Source organism: Nematolebias whitei, chromosome 1, assembly GCF_014905685.2.
Source record: "Nematolebias whitei isolate Nwh7 chromosome 1, NemWhi1, whole genome shotgun sequence".
Classification (NCBI taxonomy): domain Eukaryota; kingdom Metazoa; phylum Chordata; class Actinopteri; order Cyprinodontiformes; family Rivulidae; genus Nematolebias; species Nematolebias whitei.
Window position 1 is genome coordinate 43816193 of NC_056498.1, and position 10737 is coordinate 43826929.

At 41.3% G+C, this 10737-nt stretch overlaps 1 protein-coding gene across 1 annotated transcript in view; it reads left to right on the forward strand.

Annotated features, from left to right (window-relative positions):
- The window catches only part of LOC119419929 (tripartite motif-containing protein 2), a 47726-nt gene extending 37257 nt beyond the window's left edge, over nucleotides 1-10469 (forward strand). Inside the window, exon 4 of the mRNA XM_037687335.1 lies at nucleotides 10365-10469. Within this exon, the coding sequence (XP_037543263.1) occupies nucleotides 10365-10469 (105 nt within the window). The remainder of the gene's footprint in view (nucleotides 1-10364) is intronic.
- The last annotated feature ends 268 nt before the right edge of the window (nucleotides 10470-10737 follow it).

A 10737-nucleotide genomic window follows, 5' to 3' on the forward strand; every position in this document is an offset into this window, starting at 1 on the left:
GTTCTTAAACAATTTGAATCTTTTCCTTGACTTTTAATAACACCTTACATCACAAACCACACCTCTGTTCTGGTCCATCCACCAATCAAAAAGCTCTCAAATGAACCGGAAGTATAGCCCGTTTAAATGTGGCAACTTCCCAGTTCAAGGGAGCAGAAGAGTTGAGAAGAGAAGAGTTCCAGAAGAGTTCTGGTGTAGAGTTCAGCTCAGTCTTGAAGCTGCTGTAAGCTCTGTCTTGAAGATGGAGCAGCAGTTCAAGTGAGTTCAAGAGTTGTGGAATCCAGAGTGCAGAGAGTTTGGGAGTCCGTGAATGCAACCGCAGGCATTCATGGATGCTGCTAAACCAAACAAGCTGAACCAGAGACGATTTTGGGAATTATAACTTCTGTTTGGATAACCTCGCACGGCTCTCTAGGTATTTGGCTGTTCTCACTGAGACGCTGAACAGTGGTTGGAAGTGAGACTCCACTCCGGAACTGACCTATCTTCAGAAAAGGTAAAAGTCGACCTTCACCGAAAGTGTACTGTTTGGGACAAGCTGAGTTCCGAAGGAGCGTGCACGTTCTGGTTAAAACAGATAAATTCCCTCACACATCTCTCTGTAAGATAAATCTCAATTTTCCATCTTTAAACTCTCCTTTCTGCTAGAAAATTAATCCAGATGTTTTCATTAATGTCTGTGGTGAAGCAACGGAAAACCATGGCCGTATGGTTTCCTGGTTGTAAAGCTGATTATGTTGTTGTTTTCATATTCTGCCAAATTAATGTAAATGTGTGATGTGTTAAACTTGATTCTGTTAATAAATGACCCACTCGCTTGGTGAGTCAAAGATAATTAACGTCTCACGTCCACATTTCTGTTGAATTCAACGCACGAACATCACACAGTCCAGAAAGATGAGTGAACCCGTTTAATGTATGAATATATCTCAGGATATGTCATACTACACACTTATGGACACCCTTATGTTCGAACATGGTGTTTGTGATGGACAAACTATGACTAGCACAGAAGTCTAACAACAGAACACTGCTTGGGTTCAGATCAGAGAGGCTGTTCCTCCCAGTCACACCCCTCCAGTTCACACTATCATTACCCACGTGTGCGTTGAAGTCCCCCAGCAGAATCTCATTTGTCTCTATGCACATGGACACATAAACCAACTTCCTTCAGAAAAGATGGCGCCTTTGTTGATGGCACGCAGTCTACCTCTCCTGAATTTGTTAAAGTTACTCATGTTTTGCCTTCTCTTCATCCATGATGTATCCTCACTTCTAGTGTACGACCGCTCAACTCTGCTAAAGATGCAGGATTCGCTAAACAACGCACCGGTTTTTGGTAAAACTGGACATTTTAAGAAACCACTGCCCTTCCTGGCGTCTGAGCCAGCCTATCTATGCCGCACTACCGGGATGTTGCTACGCAACAAATGCCGCAGAAGATGTGGAAGGAGAGCGGGAGTCCTCGTCAAATTCAAATTCTACCTGTCCTTTCACAGTACGGTTGATCATCGGCTTCTACTGCAGGACTTACCTTCGGAGTTTGGCATCGTCGACCTCTGGCGTTCCCTGGTATATAGTCATCCATGCCTCGTTCCTGTTAATCCTGGCGTCAACTTTCAGTTTGCACCTTGTCGCTCTGTGGGGACCAGGAGGGGGGCTGCGTGCAACAGAACCTCCGCCCGCTTGCCCGAGCAGCTGTTGATGCAATCGGCTGTGTACCAGCGCGTGCAGTCCTGTTTAGTGCCCGATCGCTCTCAAATAAAACCTTTATGCTAAACGATCTGATCTCTACTCATCGTTTGGATTTATTTCTGATGACTGAGACCTGGCTGAAACCAGGGGACAACAGTGCATTTTCTGAGCTCCTCCCACCTGGATACTCCTACCTGAGTGCACCACATGTGTCTGGCCGTGGGGGCGGTCTCGCTGCTGTGTTCAGTGATAAACTCACCTGCCGCCCACTGCCTCCTCAAAACTACAGCAGCTTTGAGCTTCAGCTGTTTGTGATGGAATCTACACCCCCCTTGCTGTGTGGTGTTTTATATCGCCCTCCAAAATATAATAAGGATTTCATTAATGAGTTCTCAGAACTGTTGGCTGAACTGTTGCCAAAATTTGACAGTTTGCTTTTATGTGGTGATTTTAACATTCATGTTTGCTGTCCCTGTAACCAACTCGCTGCTGACTTTCAAAGCCTTCTGGATTCTTTTAACCTGTCACAATCTGTGTCAGGGTCCACACACAGTCAAGGTCATACTTTGGACTTAATCATCTCTAACGGCCTTCCTGTATCTGTTATAGAAATTTTGGACACTTGTATTTCAGACCACTTTCCTATTATATTTGAATTTTCCACTCCTCCCCCGGTAAAGACTATGCTTCCAGCACGTCGCTGCCGCTTCATCACTCCCTCCACTCCAGGTCAGTTTGCTGCTGCGTTTAGAAGCACTGACTTATACTCTGCTGAAAGTCTGGACTCATCTCTACATCCAGAAGAATTTATCACCTCCTTTCAGTACACTTCTACAAAGATCTTGGACTCCATAGCTCCTTTAAGACAGACTTCTACAAAAATCAAGCCAGATCCCTGGCTTAATGGTACCACTCAGACTTTTAGACAATGCTGCAGGAAAGCAGAACGCAGATGGAAGAAAGACAGGCTTCATGTGTCCCAGGACATACTGAGAGACTGTCTTCATGAATATCAAAAAGCTGTTCAGCAGGCCAAATCACAATATCTTTCCAATTTAATTTCTACCAGTTGTAACCGGCCAAGGGTTTTATTTAATACCATTCAGTCTGTCATTCATCCCTCCATCAATGTTCTGAAAACTGCTACACAGTCTACCTGTGATGGTTTTCTTGATTACTTTGTGAACAAAATAGACTATCAAGCAGAACATTGTCAGTACATATAATGCTGTTCAGTTATGTGCTCCCTCAATAACCTCTGCTGTGTTTGATCAATTCGACCTGGTCTCACTACCTCACCTCGTTAAGGTGGTTCAGCAGATGAAACCTACAAACTGTACCCTGGACATCATTCCCTCTAAGATGTTGAAGCAGTCCTCGGATGTTATTGGTCCTTGTCTTCTGACATTTATTAATAGCTGTCTAAGTTCAGGTTATGTCCCGTCTGTTTTCAAACATGCTGTGGTCAGGCCTCTTCTTAAAAAAACAGGTTTAGATCCTACAGCTTTTTCTAATTTTAGGCCAATTTCACACTTATCATTTTTATCCAAAGTTCTGGAAAAGGTTGTTTTCATTCAGTTGCAATCTTTTTTAGAACACAACAACTTGTTTGAAAATTTTCAATCTGGCTTCAGACCACGTCATAGCACTGAATCTGCACTACTCAAAGTACAGAATGATATTCTTTTGTCCCTTGATGCCAAAAAACCTGTTCTGCTGGTGATGTTGGACCTCTCAGCAGCTTTTGATACTGTAGACCATCAGGTCCTAATCACTTGTTTGGCTCAGCAGGTTGGCCTTCAGGGAGTTGTGCTCGAGTGGTTTAATTTCTATTTAACAGACAGAACTTTCTCTGTTATGATTGGTGATCTGTCCTCTTCTTCAGTCTCTTTGACCTCTGGCGTACCACAGAGATCCATTCTGGGGCCTGTTCTCTTCTCACTTTACATGCTACCATTAGGACCCATCATTGCACACCATAATCTGTCTTTTCATCTGTATGCAGATGATCTACAAATTTATCTGCCGGTCACTCCCAGTTCCTCACTCAGTTTAAACTCTGTTGCCAGCTGCTTAAACGACATTGAGCACTGGCTGTCTCAGAATTTTCTCCACCTCAATAACGATAAAACTGAATGGATTTTATTTGGTGCTTCCAGTAATTCATGCAACATCTCTCCCAGTCTAGGTTTTCCGCTCCCCCACGCCAACCAGGTGGTAAAAAATCTAGGAGTGGAGCTTGACTGTAATTTAAAGCTAGATAAACAGATCAGTTCTGTTGTGAAAACCAGCTTCTTTCAGCTCCGTCTGCTTTCCAAAGTGAAATCACTCCTTAGCCGTAGTGATCTGGAGAAGGCCATCCATGCCTCTGTGAGCTCTAGGCTTGATTACTGTAACGCCTTATATGTCGGTATTAATCAATCTTCTATCTCCTGTTTACAGCTTGTACAAAACTCTGCTGCTCGCTTGTTGACTAACACGTAAATATGAACACATCACTCCTGTCCTTTCTTTGCACTGGCTCCCAGTTCAGTTTAGGATACAGTTCAAGCTGCTACTGTTTGTTTTTAAAGCCTTGAATGGCCTTGCACCACCTTATATTTCAGAACTTTTGAAAGTCCACCAGCCCAGCAGAGCTTTACGGTCTGCTGGTCAAAATCTGCTGGTGGTGCCACGCTCAAGGTGCAAACAATGGGGGGACCGGTCCTTTTCTGTTGCAGGCCCAACAGCCTGGAATACTCTTCCCTATGAGCTGCGTGCCATCTCTGATCTGGTTTGGTTCAAAGCCAAACTGAAAACATACTTATTTAAAAGGGCTTTTAATGTTTAACTATTAGTAGTTTAGTATTTAGTATTTATTTATTTATTTTGTCTCTTTTACCTTCTTTTATTCTCACTGTGTTTTTAATTTGCAATGATTTATTGTGTCCTGTTTTTAATCTTGTTTTGTCTTGTGAAGCACCTTGGTCAATGCAAGGCATTGTTGGAAGGCGCTATAGAAATAAAGTTTATTAGTTCCTGATGCATGCTCAATAATCCAGGTAGAAAAATCCAAGAAAGTGGATGCGGTCTACACTCATCTCCAGGCCAGCGGTCACTCTTTCAAGGATGAAGATGTTCACATCCTGGACAGAGAGGAACGATGGTTTGAGAGAGGAGTAAAGGAGGCCATCTTTGTGAAAAGAAACCGTCCATCATTAAACAGGGGCGGAGCCTCCAGGTTCAACTGTCCCCCTCTTACAATGCTGTGATTGCTAGTATCACTCAACCCCCTTTGAATAGTAAACAGCCATCAGTGTGCTAATGATCCATTGTTAGGCTGATGGTCCTTCTTGAGCATGTGATCAGTTGGTTTTGGTTGTCAGCAGCAAAACTGGCTGATCCACTCTGAGAAGGTGCTATTTAAGAGACTGAGCTGAAAACAGCAGCTCAGACTGAGGAAGTCTCTTGGATGAGAGACGAAACGTTTCTACATTTTTTTTTTTGCTTTGTTTTATTTTTTATTTTTTTGAATGTCCAGAGGACCAGATTGAACTTTCTTGGAAAGTTTATTATTATTATTATTTTTATCTATGCAGTCCTGCGATGGACTGGAGACCTGTCCAGGGTGTACCCAGCTTCTCGCATAGTGATAGCTGGACATGGGCATCTGTGACCCCCACCACCCAAAAAGGAAGAAGTGGGTAAAGATAATGGATGGATGATAGATGGATGGGAGCTAAATAATTTGACTTTTTCTAAAGGTTAGAATGAGTTTACTATGCTCACTCTTGAAAAGGGACTTCTGGAGAAAGGTAGCAGCTTCTTGACACTTGGGACAAACTGAGTAAAGATAATGGATGGATGGATAACTAAAATATCCATCCATCCATAATATTTTACCCGCTTCTTCCATTTTGGGTCATGGGGATCGCCGGTGCCCATGTCCAGCAATCATTGTGTGAGCGACAGGGTACACCCTGGACAGGTTGCAAATCCATCACAGGGCCACATAGAGACAAACAAGACAACCATTCACCCTCGCTCACACCTAGGGACAATTTAGTAAGTAAGTAAATTTTATTTATATAGCACATTTTACAGGTCAGAAACCACAAAGTGCTTTACAGAATACAAGACATTATTAAGTATTAAGAGAGTTAAGGCAGCACAGAGTCAGAGGCAATTCATTCCACAGTCTGGAGGCCATAGCCCTAAAAGCTTTATCCCCTCTGGTCTTAAAATGAGTCCATGGGACCATTAACAGCCTTTGACTGGAAGATCTGAGACTCCAAGAAGAGGAGTAGGGCTCTAAATGTTTTGAAATGTAGACTGGGGCTTGACCACTCAGGGCTCTAAAAGTAAGAACTAAAATTTTTAAATGTATTCTAAAATCAGTGGTGTAGTCTACGTGATACGCTGGTATATGCTGTATACACACTAGAAAAGCTTGGGAATTTCCGTATACCCATGTAAAAGTGCCCAGTGATATGTGACATATTGGGTACGTGTCATTGTTACATTGAAACATTGAAACGTCTGGGCGAAATACATCATAAACGCCCTCAGAGACCAGTGGTGCCTCTCTTCTTTTATGCGGGGTAGGGGGGAGATGGAAGGTCTGTTTTTTCTGCCAGGCGCGCGTGCCACCACAAGCTGCTCCAACTATGTGAAGCTAGCAGGAGTGACACAGAGCATTGCCGGAAAAAGGATGAGGGGCTTTTCAGAATAAACGTTTAGACCAGATATTTATATTTTCTTGTGTCAAAGGTATTAGTAACATTTGAAGCCACCAATGTGACGTTTTGACAATATACAGCAAAACCCATATTGAACAACAATTATTGGTCACAGTACTTTTTTTAAACAACATGTATTTAAATAAAAAAAGCATTCATATTTATATTTGCAATTTAAAGCCTTAAGAACATTCATATTTTGTCCAGTTAACTTTGGAAGTCTGAAATAAAATGAAAATAACATAAAAATAAATATGATAATATGCCTGCGTGTGTGCATACGTGCATGCATGCGTGTATATATATATATATATATATATATATATATACACACACACTCACACATACATTCATACATTATCTTCCACTTCCTAGAGAGGTGCTTAAGGAAAATCAAAATAAATTGACAATTACATTGTATCAACTGAAGTATTTTGGTTTCTAAGCACAGTATACCCACTACAAAAATGTAGACTACACCACAGTCTAAAATGTACCGGTAGCCATTGTAAAGAGATTAAAACTGGTGTTATGTGCTGTCTTTTCTGTGTGTTGTTAAAAGTCTTGCAGCAGCATTCTGAACTGTGCAAACGATCAACATCCTTCTTGTTCAAACAAATGAAAAGACTGTTTCAATAATCCTGATGGGATGTAATAAAAGCATGGGTAATCATCTCTAATTTGGCTTTTGACACAAGAGATTTAAGCCTAGAAATATTTCAATTTTGCAATTTCTCATTATTCCACAAGAATGGCATTGCAATGACATGGCAGAATCAAAAATAATGCCAAGGTTCCTGAGATTTGGTTTGACAGAAGAGGCTAATACACCAAGATGTTGCTTAATTTCAGTTGTTTGATTGTCAGGAGCAATAATTAAGGTTTCAGTTTTATTGCAGTTAAGTTGCAGGAAGTTGTCACTGAGACACTGTTTGATATTGCTAATACAGTTTAACAAGGAGGAAAATTTGTGAAGTTCAGAAGGTCTTAAGGAACAATTTAGCTGAATGACATCAGCAAATAACTGATGACACATCCGAAAACTGACATTATTTGGCCGAGGGGGAAAATATACAAAATAAACGGAATAGGTCCCAACAATGATCCCTGAGGTACCCACATAGCAGGCTCTTGGATTCTGACATTATCTGGTTTGCAGAAACACTAATTGCTCTGCCAGAAAGATAGGAGATACACCACTCCAGTGCCAAGCCCGATAGATGGACTACATCTCGTAGCCTGTTAATAAAAATACTGTGTTCAACAATATCAAAGGCAGACATTAGATCTAGGAGAACCATCACCATGGATTCTCCAGAGTCGGCTGACATCAAAATAACAATAGAAACTTTAAGTAAAGCAGTCTCTGTGGAGTGGAGCTTTTGAAACCCATACTGAAATTTGTTAAAGATCTCATGTTTTTCCATGTGAGTGATTGATTTCTCAGTCACTACTTTTTCAAGAAGCTTTGACAAAAATGGGATCTTGGTGATTGGTTTGTAATTTTCAAACTTTGTAGAATCCAGGTTTGCTTTTTCTTAAAATAATGGCTCAACAATAGCATGCTTGAATGAACTTGGAAACAAACCTGATTAAAGAGAAGCATTGCAAATATCTACAATGTAGAGACCAATGACAGAAAAAACTTTTTTAACAACATTGCTGAAAGAATGTCATTTGGACCGGTAGAAATTTTCATTTTATCAAACAAAGTTGAAATGTCACAAAATGTCACTTGATTAAACGTAATGTTTTTTATGCTATTAGTGCTTAGTGCATTTTTAGTTGATGTTTTTCTTAGTTCATATCTTATATGTTATTATGGCTTTTCTTTTACATTTTATTGTTGGATGTAACTGGGACCCTGTGTACATAATTTTGTTCCACCACATGTACCACATGTGGTGCAAACAACAATAAAGAATCTCTGATTCTGACTCTGATGGACAATGGTTCCTCTGACATTATTGACTTTCATCAGAAAAAAGTTAAGAAAGCCATTACTGTCAGCTTTGGAGGATACTGGGACTTCAGGAGCGACAGGAGAAATAAAGGAGTTTATAATATGAACCAAGACCTTAGATTTTATTCTTATTTAAGGAGAAAAGATTTGAAAAATATTAAAGTCTAGCAGCTTTTATTTGTTCACTTAAAAAGGTCCAAAGTTCACTGAGGTGAAGCCTGTGAACCTCCAGTTTAGTGGATTTCCACTTGCGTTCTACCTGAAAACATATTCTTTTGGATTGCCAAATGAATTCAGTTATCCATGGAAAGGCCTTTTTAAATGGTACGAGGGGAGTTTTCAAGGGTGCCACTATGTTAAGAATGTCTGAAAAATGATTATTAAAACATGTGGCAACATCAACAACCGGGCATTCCTTCAGCAAAGATGGATCAATCAGATCACAGAACCTGTCAGCAACATCCTGAGTAACAACTCTTGACTGGATTTTATGTTTCACTGGTAATGGATCTAAAGAAAAACTAAGATCAAGAAATACTCAGCAGTGGTAACTCACAAAAACATCACTAACACACAGATTTGAGATATTTAGGCCCAGAGAGAAAAGAAGATCCAATGTGTGGCCTTTAGTATGTGTGGGGGGCAGCACGGTGGTGCAACTGGTAGAGCTGCTGCCTCTCAGTGAGCAGGTCCCTGGTTCAAACCCCGGTCCAGGGGCCTTTCTGGGTGGAGTTTGCATGTTCTCTCCGTGCATGCGTGGGTTTTCTCTGGGTACTCCGGTTTCCTCCCACAGACCAAAAACATGCATGTTAGGCTGATTGGTAACTCTAAATTTGTCCCTAGGTGTGAGTGAGAGAGTGAATGGTTGTCTGTCTCGTTTGTCTCTATGTGGCCCTGTGATGGACTTGCAACCCATCCAGGGTGTACCCCGCCCCTCGTACAGTGATTGCTGGACATGGGCACTGGCGACCCCCGTGACCCAAAATGGAAGAAGCGGGTAAAGATAATGGATGGATGGATGGATAGTATGTGTGGGATCATTCATTGAACCTCAATTTAGACAGGTTAATCTCATCGAGCCTCTATGACTCATTTACAAGAGAGACCTGATTTAAACAAAGAATGATGCCAACAATGGACAACAGCGACAACAATAGACAATCACAAAAGAGGTATACAGATTTTTTTTTAACAAATAAAAAATGATGGCAAAAAATAGTAAAACAGCTAGAATATAAGGCAAATGTAGAAAACTAAAAACAGGAACATGTCTGCATTGGTCCTTGCCAGGAGTCCAACAGATTTGTTAAAGACGGGAGCTGGCTGCGGGCCACCGGACCCGGAAACCACCTCTACCACGTCTTTTCCCCTGGCTTGAATCTCCCTCAGAAGTGGCAACTCTCATTATCCATAAATCAAGGAAACGTCAATTAAGTTTGATCAATTATATTAAAAAAGTCAGGAAAAGGTTACAATTTACAGTGCTGGACTCTCCGGTCTGTGACGCATTCACAAACCCGGAAGAGCCCCGATGTCCCGTGTCATCACTCATTTATAGGGTCCTAGACTCCTCCTTCACAGAAGGGGAGCTCAACCTGTCAGTGTATGAGGGGTGTGACTAAGTGTGATCTCAGTGGATCTTATGTGGTTTTGATGTGTTAGGAAATATGATACGGTGCTTCAAAAAGCTTTTCTACGTGATGTGGCAAGCAGATTAAACTCTATTCCTTGACTGATATTGAAATCCCAGGGAGACTCTCTTAGAGCTGCTGGCCCAGTTTAACCCAGTCAGAATCAGGTCATAATTTCATTACAATCCTGTCTCTGAGCAGATCAAAACCATAGGACCAGTCTAGATAAGAAATATTCAACAACTTAACAGAAATGTTAGAGCCTGTAGGCATCTCCCGCCAACATATAAGGAGTAATGTACATTCAACCAGAGGAAAGTGATTAATTGCTTGCATATCTGTCGGTATTGAACTCAGAGTTTATTCGAGGGAAACCCCTTTGGGGTCCCTCGACCAGAGGAAGTTGTTGTAGACCAGGAGCGAGTCCACCACTCTGGCGGTATGTGCGTGGAGTTCCTATGAATGAACATCCAACAGGACAAAGTTCATTTAAGTGGACATTCCTTCTCCCTCTGCCAGATTTCTGTGAGGAACATAAAATCCACTAATGTTTGTTGGTGAAAAGCTCATTCAGCATAAAGGATTTCCTTGCAATAGAGTGAGTGTTGAGCAAAGCGATCTGAAGCAAAGATGACAGGCTGATGTTTTAGAATCAGAATCAGAATAACCTTTTTATCATTGCACTGAGATGCAATAAGAACATGTACGTACAGCTGTCCGAAAGATGGAT